The sequence below is a fragment of the Lissotriton vulgaris genome, chromosome 12 (genome assembly GCF_964263255.1).
Source record: "Lissotriton vulgaris chromosome 12, aLisVul1.2, whole genome shotgun sequence".
NCBI classification, from domain to species: domain Eukaryota; kingdom Metazoa; phylum Chordata; class Amphibia; order Caudata; family Salamandridae; genus Lissotriton; species Lissotriton vulgaris.
In genome coordinates, this window is record NC_141700.1 from 246,378,616 (window position 1) to 246,403,632 (window position 25,017).

A 25,017-nucleotide genomic window follows, 5' to 3' on the forward strand; every position below is an offset into this window, starting at 1 on the left:
GACGTCACATATTACATCACTCATGACATGGTCAGTGACATCACTCATGACATCACTGATGACACCATCCAGTGAATGTGTGTCTTTCTGAAAAATAAATATGTTTTATATATGTATATGAAAAAGTTGATGGAAGAATAAATGTTTAAATAAGTGTCTAAAAGGATGTTTTTTTTTTATTGATTGGTTAACTGGCTTATTAAGTATATCTTAGTGAATACATATATTAGTGAGTAATGTTTAAATATTTAAATATATGTATCAGTGTTTCACTTTGTGTATAAGTGGCTGCATGGGTTGGTGAGTAGCTACATGTGTGTGTATATGGGTTATTAGATTTTTTTTAGTATCAGTATGAGTGTCTGTAAGGTTTGGTGGGGGTATTACTTAGCACATAGATGCATCAATGACTGACTCACTGTTTGTATGTGTTTTGAAGACAGCATATGTGCAGGACTGTATGGGTGGATGAGTGTGTATATATGTGTGTTAGTGAGTGAATGACTTTCTCACTAGTGTCTTTATCAGTAACGACATATGTTTTAATCTAGTATATGTGAGTATTGATGTATATAAGTGAGTATATGTGAGAGTGAGAGATTGTAAGAGTTCCTGTTTAAATAAGTATGTGTTTCTATAAGTGATTTTTAAGAGAGTAAGTATGTGTAAGTTTCCTTAGAAGTAAGGTGGTAGTGTGTGTATAGCTGTATATGCAAATAAATGGATGTTCAATAGTTTATTTGCATGTGTGAGTATGTGTGTGAGTAACTTTTGGATGACTGTCGGTGTGTAACAGGATGTATAGGTGTATCACTACATATGATGAGTGAGTATATGTATGAGTGTTTATATAGAAGTGTTGGTGAATGAGTGGATGTGTATATAGATGGTGGAATTACTGAATTGGTTGTTGTAACTGGTATGGGTATCTCCTTCTTTTGAAAATGTTAGTTTCTATTTTTGAATATGTGTTTCAAGGGTTACATTACACTGAAAGGAAGTCTGTCACTCTGTCACAAGGATGGTGTCATCAGTGATGTCATGAGTGATGTCACTGACCATGTCATGAGTGATGTAATATGTGACGTCATCAGCAGTGCATTGCAGGCGCGCAAGTTATAGTGAGTCAAACTAACTATAACGTGGGAATTTCAATGGTTTTATGTCAGTAAAATTTACAGCTAACTATAACTGGTGTGAAACCTATGGTTTTTTCAGTGAATTTAATAGGTTTTTTAAATGCTAATTCCTAACTATAACTGGTGTAAAACCTATGTTTTTTTCAGTGAATTTCATAGGTTTTTTAAATGCAAAATTTCTAACTATAAGTCTCACTTTATAAGTAAGACTGTTAACGCTCTAGATGTTCTTGAGAACACTCTGGTACATTCTATCATTGGGCTATAGTTGGGCTACATATGGCTGATATTTGGGCTACATTAGTATTTTTTGTCTCTGGTGGCCATCTTTGGGCTACATTTGGGCTACATTTGGGCTACATTTGGGCTACATTTGGGCTGTAACATATATATAGCCCAATGTAGCACAATATATATTTTTTTAAAAGTTATTTTTCGTAAAAACCACTTGAGTATAGCAAAAGCACATCGGGTTACCAGTCCCTACAATTTTTCCCATTTAAAAAAAAAAATGCTTTTCTTTTTTTTTTTTTCTTATTAGGAGCGCTCCCGGAGCGCGCTCCAGTGAGCGCCCCGGAGAGCGTACTCGTTTGAAGCGCCCCGGGGCACGCCCCGGGGAGCGTCCCGTAAGCCCCAATATCGCGAACGAAAACATGATCGTGACGTATCGCGTAACCGCGTGATGCGTCATATGAGGCACAGCGTAAGCGCACCTGGAAGCACGCATGCGCATACGATGGCAAAACGTTCTGACGCGCTTACGCTACGCGACCCGGGGTGCGCTCCAAGGTGCACCCCGCGGCGCGCCCCGGGTCGCGTAGCGTAAGTGCGTCGGGTCATGTGACCTGAAAATAACACTTTTCATTGGTTCACAACACTTTTGGTTTCTAAATGATGAAAGCCCTGCTCATGTGACTTGAAAATAACACTTTTCATTGGTTCAAAACACTTTTGGTTTCCAAATGATGAAAGCCCTGGTCATGTGACTTGAAAATAACACTTCTCATTGGTCCAGAACAGTTTTTTTTTTCCAAATGATGAAAGCCCCCTCCTTTTTTCTTTATTCTGACTTTGTCCTTTGACTGAGGAAGACCTGTTTGGAGATCTGTCTCTATTATATTCTTCTTAAAAATGGCTACAGTAGCAGCAGCAGCTGGAGCATCTGCCCCACCACCACCACCACCACCATCAAAAAGACCACCAGAAGATCACATTGGTGGTCAAGAAGAAGAGGAGGAGGAGGAGGAGGAAGAGGAGGAACGCCCAAGTCAGTTCCTGCAAGAAGTTCATCAGCCCTACAAACCAAAAGAGCACTTCGTATGGCAGTTCTACAAAATCCCAAGGGGTTTCAAAAAAGTCAACGCTGCGAAGGTGACTTGTTTGATTTGTGATGCAGAGCTGTCCAGGGGGAACCCTAACAAAAAATATTCCTTCGGGAATCATACCATGATTCGGCACATGATCCGTTGGCACCCAATCAACTATTCTGCTGCAGAGGTATGGGACCTCTGCAGTAAGCTACCCCCATCATCATCTAGACACTCAACATCAAATGAACCAACTCCATCGGGTTCAGAGGCAACAGAGACAATGCCTATCATACAACCCAAATTTAACGATTTTAAAATCACGTGCAGATATTGTGATAAGTTAATTTGCTATGATGAGCAAAGTGTTAAACTTATCATCTGTGCTGGAGAGAACCATAAGTGCCTGAAAAAACCCTAATTGTTTGCACAATTTTTTTTGCTCCAGTTGAGCCATTTACAATTCCCTGTTTTTTTGTTGCTCCCCCAAGAAAATACAAAAAAAATATAAAACTGCTCAGAAAAGCCATAAAAAGTAAACAATGTTCAAAAAACAAAAAAACAACAAAAAGAAAAAAAAACAGTTCTTTTCAGAACTACCTCCCATTTATATAAAATGACTTACATTTTTAAACTCTGCCATTCTCTTTTCTCCCTGGTGCGCTCCCCGGTGTGCTCCCCGGTGCGCGTACCTGGCGCTCCCCCGCGCAAATCGAAAAAAAAAAATTTTTTTTTTGCTCCGCGGGGCCCTTTTATAGCCCCCACATGAAACCTAGGGGGTCAGGGGGGTCTACTCTGCCCCTAATGGTCTTTTCCCCCTTTGTTTTGGCCACCTCTTGTGTCTCGATCATACCGAGACACAAGATGGCGGCCGCTCCGGACCGTTTGGAATGTTTACAGACACCCGAGAGCCAATCAGCTTTCCGTGCGCAAGTCGCGTAGCGCGCCCGGAGCGCGTACCGGGGCGCTGCCATAGATATATATATTTTTTGGAACCTAAATTACTCAAAATCCACTGGAGCACATATCTTGAGACATAGCAAAGGCACATCGGGCTACCAGTCCCTACAATTTTGCCAAGTTTGGTGGAAATCCATTCAGCCGTTCGGGCTAAAAGTGAAATCGACCGCCCTATGGAAATTAACATGGGGAAAACACGTTTTGGGACCCCCCTTTTATCTTGGCCCCCGCTTGAGGAATCCCCCCCAAACTTTCAGGGAAGGACCAGGGCGCCGCGAGGCCATTTTGAGGAAATTTTCAGGCAGATTCGTCAACCGGCGCCAAAGTTATTCCAAATAGAATTTTCAGATTTAGCATTGAAAAAAATGCTAACTATAACTACCTACTGGCGACCGCCAGTAGGTAATATATATATATATATATATATATATATATATATATATATATATATATTCAAAGCAAACGTCTCTTTCTGGAGGAGGAGCGGCCGGCCAGCTGGTGCAGGTGACGAGTCAAGGACTAGACTCGTAAATATTCCGAGCAATTTCAAAAAGACACCGCACTCTTCTCTGATGTTTTCAAGCTTATTTAATCCATCTCAAGTAAAACTTCCTCACCTACGCGTTTCGAACAATTGACTGTTCTTGATCACGGTATATACGAAGTTGTCAAGCAATTGAAGACACCCACTCAGCATTTAATTTCACCTTTTATTTCCAGTTTGGCAGCAGCATGACATGGCACAGGATTCAGAGCGTGATTTAGCCGTCTTGCCTTACACGTTTCTGGGATCCATTTCCCCTTGTTCACAGGCTCGGCATACAGGGGCTGGAGCGTTCGCAATTCGTTTTGGCAACTTAGTTTAGATAATATGTGGCCTGCCACGGTCACGAAGACAACCCCACCGCTAAGAGGGGGTCCTTGTGTCTGATGGTTTCGGACACCGAAAAGGAGCGGCATACCTTCCATTGAGGCTCAAGACAAGCAACATACTGACCCAGGAGGAACTAGCGACCCAACGGGATGATAATGTTGGAGGCATTGGAACAGCGCATCCATTAAGGATAAATAAGAAACTACATCATCCACAATCCTCTTTGAGACACGCCCAGGTGGGCGGTATTATGAACTGGAAATACTTGAAAAAACGAATTGCGAACGCTCCAGCCCCTGTATGCCGAGCCTGTGAACAAGGGGAAATGGATCCCAGAAACGCGTAAGGCAAGACGGCTAAATCACTCTCTGACTCCTGTGCCATGTCATGCTGCTGCCAAACTGGAAATAAAAGGTGAAATTAAATGCTGCGTGGGTGTCTTCAATTGCTTGGCAACTTCGTTTAGATATATATATATATATATATATATATAGATGTTTTTTCACACATGAACAATACACATTTATACAAATATATATATATATATATATATATATATATATATAAACAATACATTTATATGTCAAAAGACAACAGAGAATCCTTGGGACCCGAGTATTAGTAATGCTGCTAAACAACCTTTGGAAAACAAAACAATATACGATTCGCAGTTCACATTCAAGATAACGCTTGTGTAAACACCTTTCAGGGTATATAGCATTACACCCTATTACACTATAGGCAGGTGTTACAATAATTTCTTTTCATAAATGAATTTGAATAGAAAAGGGCTTCTTTTTATGTCTGGTCGACGCGTTTCAGCTCATTTAATTTGGGCCTCATCAGGACTGTGGGCCAAAGGAAACCTTGCCGGAAAGCCTGTCTCGGCACCTGCATAGAAACCTCCAACCTCGGCCGGGCTAAATCACAGTAGAATGTTAAATCCATGTCTAATCAAAAGAGGCAGGGTTGCCAGGGCGTCAATCTGGGTTAAATCAGTATTTCAACTTACGCGATTAATCTTCGTAGGCAAACGGTCTCTAAGTAAACTTCTATTCATGCTGTATCCCTCTCGCTCCGAGTTCAGGACACCATGGGCCGGCAACGTTGAAGGACGAGGACCCCCAGCCGGACCCATGGGGCCCGAAGGCGCACCGGCGGGACCGGACGGTCCGAAGACCCGTGCCATAGCTGACCCAAACTCCTGCAGCTGGGCTGGAGTCGCCAATGGACCCAGAAAGGGCGGGTAGGCCATCAGCATGTGCGTAGGCTCTCTCGGAGCTGCAGGGGCGGTGCCACCTGCACTCTTAGGCACGGCACGTGACCGGCTAGGGGAAGGCGAAGAGCGACAATGCTTCTTCGACTTTTTGTGCTTCGCCTTACCTGACTCAGAGTGCCAAGACTTCGAATGATGGTGATGGCTCCGCGGCTGATCCCTAGACCTCTCTCGGGACCGGGACCTCGAGCGGGGCGGAACTGACTCCCAGGCCTCCAGCCACTTTCGGGACCACTCCCGCAAAGTTTTCAGACCCATGGCCCGGCAGTGGGTGCACGACTCGGAGTTGTGGTCGCGCCCCAGGCAGTAGAGACACTCACGGTGCGGGTCCGTCACCAACATCGTACGGGGACAGGCCACGCAGGACTTAAAACCGGGCATCCCTATGCATCTGAGATTGTAATAATTACTTAAAAACAGGGACAAAAGTCCCCAAAAACTCAGTCAAAAGTGATTTGGGGTACCGCTCTCTTCGGACCTGCGCTTGCTGACGTCAGCGCGCGTGGGCGCGTCTAAGTAGCTCCAGCGACGTCATCTCGGGGACTACGAAGCCATCGACGTACGCGGAGTAATACGATGACGCCCACCGACGCGCAGGGGGCTGCTGACGAAAAAACTTTCCGGATCCAGTCTGATGCCTGGGGATATTCCAAGGTAAGGAATCTATCACTAACGTGTTTCTTTTAGATTATGTATTTCAGGTGAAGAGCTGGGCTCAGCGGCCTGTCAATCCAAATCCTTCAGCTGTCGTTCAATAGTCGCCAGCTCAGTTCTAATGGAGCGAAGCACTCCCACAAGTTTGGCAATGCAAATCCCCCTAATTTAGGCCTTAAATGCTTCCCAAAGTATTGAGTGGCGTTCAACAGTTTCTGTGTTCAGCTTGAGTAAGATAGAAAGTTTTGAGGATAGCAGCAAATGCCTGTGTCGCATGAGGTATGGACACCAGGCCGTGCCAGTGGTATCTTGAGAGGGGGAAAGGATTAGATTAAAGTCCACAGTGCGGGTTTAGTCGGTGATGTATGTGGAGAGGACATTACAAAACAAAATCAGGGGTGTCTACATTGGGGGCATAGCTGCTGACCAGTACAATAGGTTTAGAGGCCAGAATGCCAGATACCAGTAAGTACCGACCTGCCAGATCCGCTATCACCTCATGTGGAGCAAATGGGACCTTCCTGTGAACCAAGATACATATGCCCCAAGAGTAAGTGCTATAATCGACAAAGAAGCAATTGTCCCCCAGGTGTATGCATATCGATTGAAGGCAGTTGGGGTGCAATGGGTCTCTTGTAAAAAAGTCAACTGGATCTCATGTCTGGAGAGATATGCCAAAACCTGCCTCCCTTTGTGCCAGTTCGTTAAACCCCTCACATTCCACATTATGCATCGCAATGCTAGTGTCCCAGTACCTCTATCCATTGGGGCCATATATAACCAGGTAAATAAGCATTCGTGCATATGCATCAGTATGAAAGAAATGTATAGCGTGTATCATAGTGAAGCCCTTGTAAAAGAAAGAAAAAAACAATAGAACCATTGTGAAACCACAAACAGGCAGTAGCAGGCGAACCTCATCAATATCCCAGAAAAAAAGGAAAAATCAGTACAGTGGAAATCTCCAAGGTGCATGACAGCACCCTCAGGAGAATGCCAATTGAATATAATCTGAACACAGTGTAGAACAGCCTGCCAACTGGTGGAGCAGTTAGTGACAAGTCAGTGTTCCCGGCAGGAGAGGCTAGTCATAAAAGAGTCCCAGAACAGAGGTCAGAGTGTTCCAAGCCTCTCATAGCTTTTGTCAACAACGGAGGCAGGACTATGGGTCCTCTGCGGCCTGTGTGGGTGCAGAGGTTGGTGAGCCGCCGGACGGTCTCCTGACCCCAATGCCATGCTGCTTACAGAAGGTGACGACGTCCGCAGAAGTACTGAAGGTGTGCTGCTTGCCATCCACCTGGACACATAGGCTGGCTGGGTATAGCATTGCATAGCGCACATTTGCCCTCTGAAGTGTGCGCTTAACATCTGTGTATTTGCGGCAGCCCTCATGCACTAAAGGAGTGAAGTCAGGAAAAAAGGATATGCCCTGATATTGCAGCTGCCTGCGTTCACGGGCAAGGCGGAGTACTGTCACAGGCATGGTAGTCAAGCAGCATTGCGATGATAAGGTGAGGCTGCGCACCCCGGACCGGTCTGGTCTTTGTGGATCTGTAGGCCCTCTCAACCGTAAACACAGAGGAAAACGCTTCCTCACTGAACATTTCACAAAGTAGATTTTCCACATAAGTTTTCATGCGGCCAGTGTTGGTTGACTATGCAACTCCGGGGATGCAGCTGTTATTTCATTGAGAGCGAGCTTCTAAATCCTCAGTCTTAGCAGCCATTGCATTAAGGAGCTTTTCCACCTTCTGGAGGCGCTTGAGTGTGGTAGCACTGGTGTCTTCAACGTGGGAGACACATTGCTCCGCAGCATCTAGGCGCGTTTCATGGCCATCCATACATTCATGCATACCATCCAGGTGGGCATCAAGTGCATCAAAACGGGAATCTGTAAATTTAAACCCAGACTTTAATTCAGCCAGGAGCACCGAGGCGCCCTCCAGAATGGGGCCCTCAGTCGTAGATGAACCAGATGCGCTCTCCATGGGGATCTCAGTGCCACCTCATCAGGGCTGTCGTTGTTTGGGATCACTCTGCCCCATTATATATCTGCTGCACTCTGTCAATACTACGTCCTGTGTAGGAGGAAAGTGTGACACAATCTCCAGTCCGCTGATATCCCCTAATAGTACTCTTTGTGGCTGGGTAAAAATGGGAGAGCAGCTGATATGCGCAGGAGTTGGTAAGGCAGAAGGCTAAGTACGTCAATGAGATGGATGGGTAGCTCAGGCCCTCCAAACTGGGTAAGCAGCAAGTAGCATCATAGATATTACAGTGGTCAGGCAAGGGTCCGCAGTGTAGGGGCAGTTCACCGCCAGACAGCGAGAAGCCCTTATCAGGGATCTTGTAGGTAGTCCTCATGGGCAGTAGGCATGAGCCATGTGGTCAGTAGAGCCAGGGGTGCTGATTGACCAAAAGAGGATGGAACATAGAGGCCCAGGACTCCCCTCGAATCACTCAGCCCAAAGCGACCCGTCTGATGGAAGGGTGGGAGTAGTCCCTCAGTGCCATGCAGGATTGGTTACAGGGTAGGCAGCAATCTGGAACGCAATGGCACAATCCGCCTGCGGTTCCGCGGCTGCCACCTGCCCACTATAGATGCGGAACATCCATTCACCGCATACTAAGCCCTTCGTCCGTGGCTTCCGCGAGGCACCTAGGTTTGCAGTGAATCACAGTTTGTGGTGTTTCATCTATTTGCGTATAAACAGGCATCACTTCAAACTGATTGTGCAGCAGTACGCTGGCATTTACATTGTCTAACTATGTTCTCATCTTTACTTTATTTTGTTTTCACTTTTATGTGTAAGTAGCTTTCATTTCCGTTTGTATCTATGAATGGTATTTTTCAGCCTTGAAAAGGACCCAGGCCTGTCTGCTGCGACAGGGGAAACATGTGTTGGCTGTTCTGCTTTGGGCTACTTTGCCACAAATACAAAGAAACAATCACAAATAAATATTTTTCATCATCAAGTCATCGGCCTCTTTACAAGTCTTTTTTTCTGGATATATGTCTGAATGAAAATGTTGATTCTTTTATAAAAACTAAATATATAAATTACATGTGTTAAACTGTTTATTCCCAATTTCTATTTAATTATGCCCACTCTACCAACACATTTGGAATCCATCCCTTTTATGAGGGATGAGGATCATGCCCTCACTGGGGATAATTACATAAGTACTATAAAAGCATTATTGGAACATTAGGATCCCAATACCCCGCTACTGCAATACTCCAAAATAAAAAGGGGAATGGCATGATAATCTCATTACAAATAACCTACGGTACAATGCTAATACTGTCACATTTGTGGTATCAGTAGCATTTGTCACTTCTTAAGAAGGATTACTGGCCCATTGGAATTAAGAGGCCACTCATTATGTGAATCTTAGACATGGAGATGTATGAGAATCATAGACTTCCCTTGCATAACCCTGGCAATTCTTGAATATGGATCACTAATGCTTTTAATGCAATGACATGTCTTTGTATTGGATACTTTGGCAACAAGACACTAAATAGTATGTGCCTATTGACCTATTCATTGTTAATATATCATCTTTAAAAGCATGCTATTCGGAATGGCACCTATGCTTTTCTTAGTTCCCCTCATATTTGATTGACTCCTGGCACTCTGAACCTTGTTGTTTTTCAATTTAAAAACTAGCTGATGAATACATGTTCAAGGCAAAATTAGAAATCAGTAAAGAACTTGCTTAAGTGCCTCTAAATACAGAGTGGTAACAATATTAGGTGTCTTCCCTTGGCACAGGCACCTGAAACGCAAAGGCGGCAGTGCATCTTGACAGCGTGCTTTCATGAACAGCAGATTTAAGGCTGACCTGTAGAAGTCTCTGAGTGCTGATTGCTTGAACCGTTTTGCTGAACACTATGCCTGGGTCCTGGAATCTGGGCATCCCCTGTGCTCCTGCCACACGGAACTGCTCCTGCGGGGCCGGTCCTACAAATGCTAGTAGGAGGAGTGGAAAAAGACGGCTGTAGTGCTGGCCCTCGACTGCAAGGCACGGAACTATCTAGAACAAGAACAACACATGTATAAGCCCAATAGCCTGAGAAACGTACACACAATATTACATAACATACTGATGCCTATATGTTGATGGTACAGTGACAATGACTCAGAGCAGACACCTGGCAAGTCTGATTAAAAGTTACCATATAAACTGATAAGAGGCTAAGCTACCCTTTTAACGGGTGGGTTTGAAGCAAATGTCCCAGTTGCAGTGACCTTTCTTTGCGAAAACAAACGAGGCCTATAGACTTTATTGTTAAAAATCATGAATGTTCCACTTTGCAGGACATTTTAAATTGGTTTAAAATTGGAGCCTCCCTAGGTTGTTTAAATTAAGGGAGGTAGTGCTATGAGTAGTTAAATGACAGTTGGAGATACTTCATAAAAGAGCTGAATATATAGGTGTGACATCTAGAACTCTATTTTTGGTTACATTCAACCAGGCAAGTAAAGGAAATATTTAGGGCATTAATCGACAACATAGTTTCAAATTTGGCTGGAGTGAAATAGTCATTTTATAAAGGATCCTTACAATTCAATAATACGAGTAGAATTGTTAAACAGGAATTCAGTTTGAGACACTAGCAGCATAATGGTGGTTGTGAGGATTTGGGTGTAATAAATGTTATGGCTGTGTATCCTTACAGTGGAATACACTCACAAAAACAGTCGTAGGTCCAGTCAGGCTCATTTGAACACCCTTACGCTCAACCCAGGGTAGCTATGGCTTCAGGCATCAGGGCTTGCACACAGTACAACACAACAAAATAAGAAAGCCACACAAAACAAAAGAAACACAAAATCAATTTATAAAAATAGATTAAAGTGTTATTAATTTTTAGAAGCCTGGATGAGCAAAATCCACCAGACGGTTCCAGAGATACAGTTTTTTTTCAAGGTTTTATCAAATTTTAATTCAACCTCATACAAGAATTGGTCAATTTAAAGTTTTCAATGTTGCCTTTACAGTCCGTCTGCCATAGACAATAATGGAGTGGTCCTGATGCTGAGGATACAGGATGAAAAAATGAACAAGGATGCTATGGTTGCTATGAGGTCAACAGGGATGTCTTTGTGGTGATTCCTCGGTCCGTGGGTCGTGTGGGGTGACTACGGCAACAGAAGTCGGATTCCCACGAAGTCCGCTTCAAGAGTGTAGAAGGCCAGCTGCGGCTGGGCTACCAGTTTCCTTTCACAGCGAAATCCTATAGTGGGAGCTAGTGTCCCTCTTGGGCGACCAATCTGGACTCTGACAGTACTAAGGGGCTGGATGACTTGAGAGCAAATTTTGGCCATCATGGATCGGTCTCTTGGGGCGCCCAACAGCAGCTAGCAGCAAATCTTCTCTGGTGGCTAGCAGCGCGCTGGTTTGGGCTTCTTCAGCTTCAATGTCCCTGGTGCTGTTCCAGAGGGACAGCCAACTGACCCTTGTAGTCACTGCTTCGGTCTGGGACTGGCGTGCCACTTTTTCCCGACCCAAGAGCCACAGGTACAGTCCTAACTTCACTAGCCCAAGGTGCAGGTGGTGCAGTCCAGCAGACGGTGTAGCCTCTCTTTGTGTGGTCCAAGGGGCTGCAGGGCAGTCCTTCTTCGGTCCTTGTACCAATGTTTTGAGGTTCAGGATGACAGGGGTGCTATATTTATCCCAGAAAAGGGCCCTGAGGGGACAACGTGGTCACTAGACAATGGGCTACCAAGTCCCCCTCCCTCTTGGTGACAAGTTTTCAGTGATGTGTGGAACCTGACAATACCAGAGTGCACTATTCTGGCCACTCTCTAGATGTCTGAACCTTTCCTCGACTGTAATTAGCTTGGTAGCCCACTCTAGAGTTGTGGCTATCTAAGGGCTACACACCCACTGGAAAAACAGTTTGGGCATAGGTCTTCCCTCTCTGTCCCTGTCTCTAGCCTGTCTACCAGAACAAAGGGCAGCCCCTTTAGAGTGTTATCGCAATTTGACCACCAAAGACGACTTCGCCTTTGAGGCTTGTCTTTTGGGCTAACACCCTGAATAGCTTCCTGCAAGGGGGAGGTAACACCTCTCCCTGCAGTGGGCTGCTATTGTGCCAAAACCTGGGAGTCAATCACACTACTCCCCATGGAGGCAGAAATCTGCCTGTGGGCCAGAGCCCGTTTTAGGCCGCTGAACCAGCTGAGTCAGAAAATGGCAACTTTTTAAAAGCTGTTTTACTTGAATAGTGAAAGTGAAGGTTTAATGTTACAATTAATTTGATACCATACAGTACCTAGTTACGCAGGTCCATTCAGAAGTTAGCCAGGCTGAGGCGGATCAACCGACTTCCAAAGGACGCTTCTCCCACAGACCACACGGGACTGCTTACTCAGGGAACGAGATTTACTAGTAACCTGATCCGTTTCCATTAATGCTTCTCTACTAGACTGCTTTTTATCCTACAGTAAGGACAATTCTCTAATAAGTCCGCTCCTTTTTACACACATTCTCGCCCATCCTTTCTACCACCTCACTGGACCACCTTGGTAACCTTACTGTGTTAGCCAATGGGGCTACTAACTTTTGCCAAGCAAAATGACAATAGGGGTTTTGCCATTAAGACATATAAAATATGTGTCCTACTTAATAATATACAGTTCCCCGTGTTAGGGCTCTATAGGCCTTTCTTAGGGGAGACTTACATATATTATTTAGGGAAGTGGTGGCTATGTCATTAATGGTAATGGCGTAATCGAACTGGCAGTGTGACAACTGCCCCTCAAGTCAGCAGTGGGAGGATGGGCGCCATTTTGTACCTTGTCTCAAACAATGCTGTAGCCCTGGGTGGACAGCCTGACTTACATGCTCTTGGTACCCTGGGTATCATATACTAGGAACATAAGTAAGTCAGTCCCTGCCAACTTGGTGTATCCAATTAAACATATATTTTGTAATTGATTAGAACACTGGCAATGAGGTCTGGTTAGCAGGCTTCAGGGCACACTCAGAGTCGAAAAATCATCAGATAGTAACAAAAAGCTTGTTTCCGTACAATGAAGCAGAGTAATGTGAACTTAAGAAAGTGTGAGGGCAGCATACCTATAGGCTAAGGTGGACAAAACATTCTTCTTTGGTAAACCATTGAAGCATATGACTAGCAATTGCCACTTAGGAAGGCAATCATTTATGAATTTGGCAGCCAAAGGAATTTTTCATACTGTAGGGCAAGAATAGCTGTTGTACATTGAGAGAGTTGTACAGAACATCAAAAACGAAGTGATAATTAACAGGACACACACCTTTGAGGATACTAATTACAATCGGTAAAATACTGCAAAAAATAAAGAAACATTATAACATCTAGTCGAGAAAGGAGAGTGCACGGGATTGGTGGGTGTGTCATTGTGATTGCTTTTCTCTTTGATGATTCTTAGTAGAGGCACTATAACGTATTTCTTTAATATTAGGACCCTTAACAGCCAAGTATGTAATTGAATGATTTCTCTCCTAGGCTGGGAAATGGCCTTTTGCAAAGCAGATGTGGCAGATATTTGAAGATTTGATAGGGTAGTTAGAATTTGCTAATAGATTGGACTGGCTTCCCAGGAGGTATGGGAGGTGTCCATCAGGGGTGTACACTGTCACAATTGGGCAAAACTGCATAGGATCTGTTGGAGGGGTCCGTTTTCCTTCTTTATCAACTTCGATGGTGCCATAGATTGAGTAAAGCCGTCAGCCCAAATGAAAAACCTGGGGGCATATTAGCAAGAACCTCGTTAAAATTTTCGCCGTTTTAGCGGCAGGAAACTGCCGTTAAAACTGCGATAATGGGCTTGCTAATATGCGTTATAGAATTCCAATAGAAGCCCAGGTTAGATGTGCAGGACATCTAACCTGGGCTTCTATTGGAATTCTGTAACGCATATTAGCAAGCCCATTATCGCCGTTTTAGTGGCAGTTTCCTGCCGCTAAAACAGCGATCATTTTAACAAGGTTCTTGCTAATATGCCCCTAAATTCTATCCCAGAAGCAACAAGTTGAAGAGGAGGAGCGCTATGGGGGGGAGGGGTAAGGTGACCAGCCCCCAAAGCCCAAGAGACAGCAAAAAAGGCCCAAATGTCACCGTAAAAGTAAATAATGGGTAGGGAGGAGCTACGACGGCAAACAAGATGGCTGCTTAGGTTCCCGGCTCCGCCGATCTCCGTATTCCGCCGCAAGATCCTGTACGATATCCTGACCTCATGCCCAGCCCCTGCTTGTATGAAGCGTTCCTCACTCCGATGGCGAAATCCCGATGTTTTTATCTGCTGATTTAACAAACTTACACCGTGTTGAAGATTGTGGCCTGTTCCGACGGTGAAGCCGGGGCCTCGAGTATCGGCAAGGCTGGGCTGCAGTTCAACAACATCGGCTGGGGACCTTGGCAGGGTCGGGTCGATCGTATTGGAATCTTCACCTATGCCCGAATTTGGTGGCGATTGTCTTCCTATCCCAGCATCGAGAAAGAGGTGACCTGCTTGCTGACTGAAGGTGGGGTTCCCCGTCCCGCGGACCTGGCATAGATTTCTGCGGGGTCTCTGCGGGTCGGGACCCCAGCCAGCGGTGTTCCGCCGAGTCACCGCGGCTGTGGATAACAGCGAGTCACCGTTTACGCTTGCCCTCTTGCGATCCTGTTCGCCCCACCTGGAAATGCCAGTTTCACACGGGGAGCTGATCGAGCCTGGTACCGAACTTGCTAAAATGGATCAAACGACATCAGGGCTGACGTTAAGATCGATACTGTCGGAACTTTGGGTGTTTCATTCGCAAATGGATGAGTCCTTAACTAACATGGATGCATGCCTAACTGGGATTCTGCTCGAGGCCCCGGACCGTGCCCTACGGTTGAATCAGCATTCTACAGCCGTTCATGCAGCGGCCATTTTGCCTTTGTGTGAGGAACCCGTGAGGGAACAAGTAGAGAAGCGAATATTAGAACCAATGGATGGCGCTCTGGAAGATTGTGTCCCCGAGGCCGTGAGTGTGTCATGGTACCTTACATCGTCATTGACTTTGGAAGTATCGTGTGGCGTTCCCCCCCCGGAGACCTGTGCCATAGACTCTCCCCTCATCGTGTGGTGGTCTCTTCCTCCTTTGGAGATTCTACGATTCCGGGACGAGAAACATCGCGACGGCCCAGCGCGGGGAAGGACACTTTTAGTGCTTGAACTTTTAGTAGAGTTATCAGCTACAAGTGGTAATGGCTTGACTTTCTATGGCTTCCGTCTCATTTATGACTTGTATGTGTGCTCAAGGGTCTCGCTGGGGAGGGTCGGTGTGCTGGTTCGGAAGGGTCAGGGTTAAGTTCATTACATCGGGATGATTTGGAACTACTGTTATTGGCGCCTGAATCGCAACTGTTTGAATAATAAGGCTGGGCGGTGTATCAAGGTACCCCCTGTGGTCCTTTGTAGGAGTAGCTCGACATCCGTCCTTCGCTACAGGGGGTATCTGTGTTGGGCGGGGGGACTAGGGGTCGGGAACATCGTATGACCATGCCCTCCTCCACTCTTTTTCTTCTTTCCTTTCTTGTAGGGTTTAGGTTAGTGGGCGACAGGCACGCTGCTAGTGGGGTTAGGCTATAGCCATCGGCAGGGGTGCAGGGTGGAGGGTTGGAGTTTTTTATTTTATTTTGCCTTTCTTATTTTCTATGGCCTTTCTTTCCTCCCTTCCCTTTATTCCTTTGGATCAGTATGGTTAGTGCTCTATTTTGCCTTATCGAGATCTGGTATTTAGTGCCTTGGATTTACGTCCGGTCGCACCTTGGGTGGGCAGGCCCTGAGCACTCGCGTCTACGGAAATGTATATTGCACTGTTGTGATCTCTGAATCGTAAGTCTTAACGCCGTAGTCCCATGTATGGTTCTTTTATCTGCATATCCTGATTTCCTGGCCTGTCCCCGTGTCCTATTGCTCATATTGCTCATATTGTATGGCACCTGATCCGTTAATTTAAATAATATAAAATGAAGATCCATTCTTAATTGCTGCCGTACCTCAGGGTTGTCGGCTGAGGAGCTGTGTTAAATACTGATAAATCAGGTTTCACTTTTGTTTAGCGGCCGGCCCCCGTGGTTGTAGGCCCATACTTGTACCTTATGAATGCTGCAATAAAGGTTTAAAAAAAAAAAAAAAGTAAATAATGACTCTAATTTAGAGACAAGAACCAAGGTGTTTTGCTTCCCAGAGGACAAAGAAGGCGCTATCTAGATTGATGTGGTCCTTTTAAGGAACTCTTTAGGGGGAGGGGTCATTTTATTCCATTTTAGGTAGGCAGTAGGATGCTTGTTTCCAGGGTAGCATGAAGACGTTTTGAGGAGATAGCAAAAGAGGTGACATTTTTCAACACCGTATAAAGTTTGAAAAGGTTTAGTTGTTACAACATGATACATTTGAGGCAGATGCAACTTGTGATGATTGCACGTGAAACCAGTTATAATATGAAGTGCCACCTATCAAAGCACTAACATTCACTGATAAATATAACAAATATCATTTTGAACCGTTAATCTTGAACTATTGAAAGATAATGGAAGAAATGTTGATCAGGCATTATAGGGTGTTCAGGACAACTTCACATAGTGTTTGAGGGTGGATTTACCTCCAAGTAAAATATTAAACTGTGAGGGCAAAACTGTGTATTTTACTGCACACTAGGATTAGTCACATTAGCAAAAGCCTGTATAGAAATTAAATTACATTTTCTAAAGAGGAGGGTTACAGCACAAATAATCGTTGGGAAATGAAAGATTTTGAACAACGTATTTTAAGGCTCTTTGTCCCGGAAGTATTGGTGATAAAAGGATAGGGTGCCTAGCCAGTTACAAGAGAAGTTGAGCTCAATGGCCAAATATTTGTAATTGGTACCTATGTACCCCAAATCATCATAAACGGACCAATAATTGAGGTTAGTGCCAACAGCGAGCACAATCACATTTGCTAGAACTCCACACTGTTTAATCAGTGGCATGGCACCACTCGCAGACATTGTCAGATCGCACGACATCAGCATCATCTCATACGCTAATGAAACCCAGCTCGTCCCCTCACCTGACCCCACCTCAATGAAGACAAACTTCCACAACTGTATGAAGAATATCTCAGCCTGGATGAAGGACAACTGCCTGAAGCTCAAAATGAACAAGACTGAAGTTCTCATCTTCAGCAAACACACCGCCCTCTGGAAATACTCCTGGTGGCCGTCGGAACTCAGACCCACCCCGTCAGCAGACCATGCCCGCAAACTCAGCATCATCCTCAACAGCAAACTCTCCACAAACGTCAGGTTAAAGCTGTCTCCTCAGCCTTCTTCCACACGCTCTGCATGATCTTCAAGTGGCTCTCCACCAGCACCAAGATGATGGTAATGCAGGCCCTCATCACCAGCAAACTGAACTATGGCAACACACTCTATGCAGGCACCACAACCAAACTCATACAAAGACGCCAGACGATCCAGAATGCAGCCACTAGACCGATCCTCAACCTGCCCAAGAGAATCCACATCACCCAGCACCTGAAAGACCTCCACTGACTCCAGGCCCAGAAGAGATACCATTTGAAGCTCCTGACCCACGTCTACAAAGCCCTCCACGAATAAGGGCCCAACTACATGAACCACTGCCTTCACTTTCACTGACTCCCCCAGGAACCTCCGCTTCACACACCTCACCCTTGCACAGAACCCGCAGATGTTGCTGCCGTGCCAGAGGATGCTCCTTCTCCCATCTGGCCGCCTAAGCCTGGAACGTCTTCTCCCTCTGCATCTCGCCATCGTTGACCGATTTAAGTAAAGGGCGCAAGAACTGGCTCTTCGACTGAAGACCCACAGCAATCCTCTGGATACCCTCTCGGGTGACTAGAGCATGCTCTACAAATACGACTTGATTTATTGCTTGAGTGGCAATTTTCAAGTGACTTCAGTAACCAGTGTCCCATACCAATACATAATTGTTCCAAGCTTGATATTAGTCTCAACTGACCTGCAAAAATACTACCGCTAGCTTATAATTCTACCATGCAATGTGAGCATAATAACCACAACCACCATAAAATCACAGCCCATAACAGCACCATTATTAAAACATGAATTTGCAATGCAATAGGTCTCACATTTTCAAAAATGACCTCACTAAAGGAGACAACAAAGAGGACAGCAACGTAGTCTTAGCATAATGGCCTTGTTTATAGTGGCGTGGGCTCCGTAAAGCGCATCATAAGAGACTATTTGGATAGGCATTCTACATATGACGTGGTGTGAAGGACGACAACTATTTTTAAAGTGAAAGGGCATTTGGTGCGCTGCAAATACTAACAAGCGACCGCTATTGCCGACGTCTGTGTTCCATTGCTTTGCACTCCTTTTGTTCTGGTGGCTGCTTGTTTGTATTTGCAGCGCACCATGCACACTTTCACTTTAAGAATGTCATGTGTTTAAAGCAAAATGTGTAAAATGGGCAAAATGCAAGGCTTGACAGCAGGCTGTTACCGCTTGTGCACATTAATTAAATAAAGAAGCGTGGCTGCCAAAGTGAAAGCGGAACACACTGAAAATCACAAAAAATGACATAACAAGGTAAAAGCGGGCTGCTGTGCTGCCAATTAAATAAGTAAAGCAACACGGTGACTAAAGCGGACCGTGCTGCAAATTTCAAACAAAATATAACAAAAATGAAGAAGTGAGCTGCGGTGTTGTGTGGGTGGAATCGGTAAAGACCATTAAAGAAAATAGTGCTCACCCACTAGATAATGCAGACCTATTTACGAGCCAAGTAAAAGGTCCAGTCAATATGGGCGGTAGCAAATGGAGACAAGGGGGTACCAAGGAAGGACTAACAAACCTCATAATGAATCGGAAGCCAGCATTTACGAAGGACAATGACACAAGCCAATGACAAATGTGGGTGGAGAGTGGGAAGGGCTTCCAGTGCATACCCTAATACAGCATGCCTCGCAGAGCGAGCAGTGGACGCACGCTGCCGCTGGGCTTGACCTAAAAAAGAATGCTTTCCTAACAGACTCATGTCATTACCTCAAGGGTGTCCACATTCTGTAAGACTGGACGTGTATGGGACTCTGTATGGTATTAACATTTTCTATCTGTACTGCCAGTTAGAGCACATTGTTCATGTATGTTTTCCATTTCACTTCCTAGTGCATCTGTGAACAGCTACATTTAGGCAAAAGAGTTGTGCGGATAGGATTCAGGAGAAGTTTTGATGCGCCACTTGTTGTGAAGTGCTCCAATGATTAGACACTAAGAAAGATTTTACCACTGTTACTACCTATTGTGATTATTAAAGACTTCATAGCCTACATTTATGCAGTGTGGTATTGTTGCTACTGCAGGTTTGGGTAGGCTTGTGAACACTGAATTTCTGGCCTTCCCAACTTTGTGCAGAGCGACGGGATGCATGTGGTCTGAACTTGGTACTGTGAAGAGTGAACTATATGCTCTATTAGCTCTCGTTTCTCAAACTACACCTGCAGAGTTGTGCCTTGAGAAGGCTGCATTACAAAAGGCCATTGCTTCATTGAAACAGACCCTCCAGGATTTCGCGATTTGTGAATTTTTTTTTGAAATAAGCAGTTTTGTAAAAAGGCTGCACTTTTTACATAAGTGCCTACGAAATCACTTTTATTGGCCCAGCGTTGACCACTGAGTCAAATAAAAGGAGGGGGTCAGCGAGCAGTAGAAGTCTTTGTTTACTCACCTGCTGCATTGCATTCCCCTGCCTGGAAGTGCCTGGAGAACACTACCTCTGCTCGGACAGGGACACCAAATAGCAACAAAGTTTTGTTTGGGCCAGCAAGATATGCAGTTTCTCTGCTCCTCTTCCCCAGCCCTTAGCACTCCCACCATCCACAGGCTGAAAGTGGATGGTGTGAATGCAGGGGCACTCTTTAAAAGCAAAGAAAGAATTCAGGCCCACCACCCAGGGGCATGCGGCAAGATCTACAGGAGGCAATATATATTTTTTTAAATGGAAGAATTCCATCCCGCCATCTGTGAGCATGCGGTGAGACCCGCTGGGGCACAATACATTTTTTTAAAATAGTAATATGTGGGCCCACCACCCGTGGGCACGCCACAGTACCCACTGGGGCACTATTTCTTTTTAAAAGAAGAAATAAATCGGACATAACACTTGTGGGCATGTGGCAGGACCCTCTGAGACACTTTCTTAAAAAAAAAAAAAGTTTGGGGTGCTGCCTGTAAGTGGGGGGACCCGCTGGGGTACTATGTCTTTTTTCCAAAAAAACAAAGAATTCAGGCCGGCCGCCCGTGGGCATGTGGCAGTACCCACAGGGGCACTATATAATTTTCTTTTTTTTAAAAGACAGACTTCGGGCCTGCCCCTTGTAGGCATGCGATACAGAAAGGGGGTGGTGATGAACAGAGTGTCTGAATTAAGCAGACCACTCTTACCCAGTCCAAAGATCAGGGCTTGATCCATCACCGTTATTTATCTCACTGCCCCATCCCAGCTCAGAACCTGGCTATATGCAAATTAGTCTGTCCCTGGCCCAGTGCATCATGGGAACAGGGCAGACCAAACTACCAAGCCAATTCTTCACCAGAAAGGAGACAAGCTACCGGGGACCGGTTTCTGGCATTTCAGCCTCTTCGGCCCGGCTTGCTTGAATTCCCAGTATAAGAATTGGCTTGGTAGTTTGGTCTGCCCTGTTCCCATGATGCACTGGGCCAGGGTCAGACTAATTTGCATATAGCCAAGTTCTGAGCTGGGATGGTGCAGTGAGCTAAAAAACGGTGATGGATCAAGCCCGGATCTTTGGACTGGGTAAGAGTGGTCTGCTTAATTCAGACACTCTGTTCATCACCACCCCCTTTTCTGAATCATTTTTGTCCACCATAAGCGTGGAAGGGTATACTCAGATGTGAGTCCCTTGCTCATTGCACCATCAGGATTCAAGCAAGCCGGGCCGAAGACGGCTGAAATGCCAGAAACCGGTCCCCGGTAGCTTGTTTCCTTCCCAGTATAAGAATTGGCTTGGTAGTTTGGTCTGCCCTGTTCCCATGATGCACTGGGCCAGGGTCAGACTAATTTGCATATAGCCAAGTTCTGAGCTGGGATGGTGCAGTGAGCTAAAAAACGGTGATGGATCAAGCCCGGATCTTTGGACTGGGTAAGAGTGGTCTGCTTAATTCAGACACTCTGTTCATCACCACCCCCTTTTCTGAATCATTTTTGTCCACCATAAGCGTGGAAGGGTATACTCAGATGTGAGTCCCTTGCTCATTGCACCATCAGGATTCAAGCAAGCCGGGCCGAAGACGGCTGAAATGCCAGAAACCGGTCCCCGGTAGCTTGTTTCCTTCCCAGTATAAGAATTGGCTTGGTAGTTTGGTCTGCCCTGTTCCCATGATGCACTGGGCCAGGGTCAGACTAATTTGCATATAGCCAAGTTCTGAGCTGGGATGGTGCAGTGAGCTAAAAAACGGTGATGGATCAAGCCCGGATCTTTGGACTGGGTAAGAGTGGTCTGCTTAATTCAGACACTCTGTTCATCACCACCCCCTTTTCTGAATCATTTTTGTCCACCATAAGCGTGGAAGGGTATACTCAGATGTGAGTCCCTTGCTCATTGCACCATCAGGATTCAAGCAAGCCGGGCCGAAGACGGCTGAAATGCCAGAAACCGGTCCCCGGTAGCTTGTTTCCTTCCCAGTATAAGAATTGGCTTGGTAGTTTGGTCTGCCCTGTTCCCATGATGCACTGGGCCAGGGTCAGACTAATTTGCATATAGCCAAGTTCTGAGCTGGGATGGTGCAGTGAGCTAAAAAACGGTGATGGATCAAGCCCGGATCTTTGGACTGGGTAAGAGTGGTCTGCTTAATTCAGACACTCTGTTCATCACCACCCCCTTTTCTGAATCATTTTTGTCCACCATAAGCGTGGAAGGGTATACTCAGATGTGAGTCCCTTGCTCATTGCACCATCAGGATTCAAGCAAGCCGGGCCGAAGACGGCTGAAATGCCAGAAACCGGTCCCCGGTAGCTTGTTTCCTTCCCAGTATAAGAATTGGCTTGGTAGTTTGGTCTGCCCTGTTCCCATGATGCACTGGGCCAGGGTCAGACTAATTTGCATATAGCCAAGTTCTGAGCTGGGATGGTGCAGTGAGCTAAAAAACGGTGATGGATCAAGCCCGGATCTTTGGACTGGGTAAGAGTGGTCTGCTTAATTCAGACACTCTGTTCATCACCACCCCCTTTTCTGAATCATTTTTGTCCACCATAAGCGTGGAAGGGTATACTCAGATGTGAGTCCCTTGCTCATTGCACCATCAGGATTCAAGCAAGCCGGGCCGAAGACGGCTGAAATGCCAGAAACCGGTCCCCGGTAGCTTGTTTCCTTCCCAGTATAAGAATTGGCTTGGTAGTTTGGTCTGCCCTGTTCCCATGATGCACTGGGCCAGGGTCAGACTAATTTGCATATAGCCAAGTTCTGAGCTGGGATGGTGCAGTGAGCTAAAAAACGGTGATGGATCAAGCCCGGATCTTTGGACTGGGTAAGAGTGGTCTGCTTAATTCAGACACTCTGTTCATCACCACCCCCTTTTCTGAATCATTTTTGTCCACCATAAGCGTGGAAGGGTATACTCAGATGTGAGTCCCTTGCTCATTGCACCATCAGGATTCAAGCAAGCCGGGCCGAAGACGGCTGAAATGCCAGAAACCGGTCCCCGGTAGCTTGTTTCCTTCCCAGTATAAGAATTGGCTTGGTAGTTTGGTCTGCCCTGTTCCCATGATGCACTGGGCCAGGGTCAGACTAATTTGCATATAGCCAAGTTCTGAGCTGGGATGGTGCAGTGAGCTAAAAAACGGTGATGGATCAAGCCCGGATCTTTGGACTGGGTAAGAGTGGTCTGCTTAATTCAGACACTCTGTTCATCACCACCCCCTTTTCTGAATCATTTCTGTCCACCATAAGCGTGGAAGGGTATACTCAGATGTGAGTCCCTTGCTCATTGCACCATCAGGATTCAAGCAAGCCGGGCCGAAGACGGCTGAAATGCCAAAAACCGGTCCCCGGTAGCTTGTTTCCTTCCCAGTATAAGAATTGGCTTGGTAGTTTGGTCTGCCCTGTTCCCATGATGCACTGGGCCAGGGTCAGACTAATTTGCATATAGCCAAGTTCTGAGCTGGGATGGTGCAGTGAGCTAAAAAACGGTGATGGATCAAGCCCGGATCTTTGGACTGGGTAAGAGTGGTCTGCTTAATTCAGACACTCTGTTCATCACCACCCCCCTTTCTGAATCATTTTTGTCCACCATAAGCGTGGAAGGGTATACTCAGATGTGAGTCCCTTGCTCATTGCACCATCAGGATTCAAGCAAGCCGGGCCGAAGACGGCTGAAATGCCAGAAACCGGTCCCCGGTAGCTTGTTTCCTTCCCAGTATAAGAATTGGCTTGGTAGTTTGGTCTGCCCTGTTCCCATGATGCACTGGGCCAGGGTCAGACTAATTTGCATATAGCCAAGTTCTGAGCTGGGATGGTGCAGTGAGCTAAAAAACGGTGATGGATCAAGCCCGGATCTTTGGACTGGGTAAGAGTGGTCTGCTTAATTCAGACACTCTGTTCATCACCACCCCCTTTTCTGAATCATTTTTGTCCACCATAAGCGTGGAAGGGTATACTCAGATGTGAGTCCCTTGCTCATTGCACCATCAGGATTCAAGCAAGCCGGGCCGAAGACGGCTGAAATGCCAGAAACCGGTCCCCGGTAGCTTGTTTCCTTCCCAGTATAAGAATTGGCTTGGTAGTTTGGTCTGCCCTGTTCCCATGATGCACTGGGCCAGGGTCAGACTAATTTGCATATAGCCAAGTTCTGAGCTGGGATGGTGCAGTGAGCTAAAAAACGGTGATGGATCAAGCCCGGATCTTTGGACTGGGTAAGAGTGGTCTGCTTAATTCAGACACTCTGTTCATCACCACCCCCTTTTCTGAATCATTTTTGTCCACCATAAGCGTGGAAGGGTATACTCAGATGTGAGTCCCTTGCTCATTGCACCATCAGGATTCAAGCAAGCCGGGCCGAAGACGGCTGAAATGCCAGAAACCGGTCCCCGGTAGCTTGTTTCCTTCCCAGTATAAGAATTGGCTTGGTAGTTTGGTCTGCCCTGTTCCCATGATGCACTGGGCCAGGGTCAGACTAATTTGCATATAGCCAAGTTCTGAGCTGGGATGGTGCAGTGAGCTAAAAAGCGGTGATGGATCAAGCCCGGATCTTTGGACTGGGTAAGAGTGGTCTGCTTAATTCAGACACTCTGTTCATCACCACCCCCTTTTCTGAATCCTTGTAGGCATGCAGCGGGACCCACTGGAGGCAATATTTTTAAAAAATAAGAAAGAATTCGGTCTTTAAAGAAAAAAAAGATTTACTGTTTCAAATTTCAGTTTTTGCGCCGCTAAATTCCTGTTTTTGTGCCTCTAAATCGACTAGTTCTGCAATATCCTGGGCGGCCTGATAAAAGAGAGGACTGATTGCCTCTCCGATAAAGGTTTATAGGCTGAAATCTACCAAACATTAACAACACCTATGCCCACATTTTGGCAAGTTTGCCTCATCGCCTCAAATGGATCTAACATTTGTAGAACCACGTATCCTAGAGAACAGGAGTGCACACCTGTGGTGAAGAAGCCCAAAAAGCACCAATGTCACAGAGATGGCCAATGTATAGTAATTGCAAGTTGATTGTGAAACTTGTTACCCAAACAACTAAGAACCAAACCAACCCGACTTTCCTTCAGA

The 25,017-nt window shown here is 45.8% G+C and overlaps 1 protein-coding gene across 4 annotated transcripts in view; it reads right to left on the minus strand.

Annotated features, from left to right (window-relative positions):
- LOC147673871 (receptor-interacting serine/threonine-protein kinase 2-like) overlaps nt 1-25,017 on the minus strand; it is a 416,465-nt gene that overhangs the window by 34,272 nt on the left and 357,176 nt on the right. For 2 of the 4 annotated variants that reach the window (XR_015302639.1, XM_086947752.1), the window contains exon 11: nt 10,060-10,251. The exons of 1 other annotated variant lie outside the window; for it this stretch is intronic. Coding sequence is in view for 2 of the 3 variants with exons in the window: in XM_086947752.1 (XP_086803878.1) it covers nt 10,060-10,251 (192 nt within the window). In the remaining variant the exon portion in view is untranslated. The remainder of the gene's footprint in view (nt 1-10,059; nt 10,252-25,017) is intronic. One more of the 4 variants, XM_086947754.1, reaches the window with a different exon arrangement.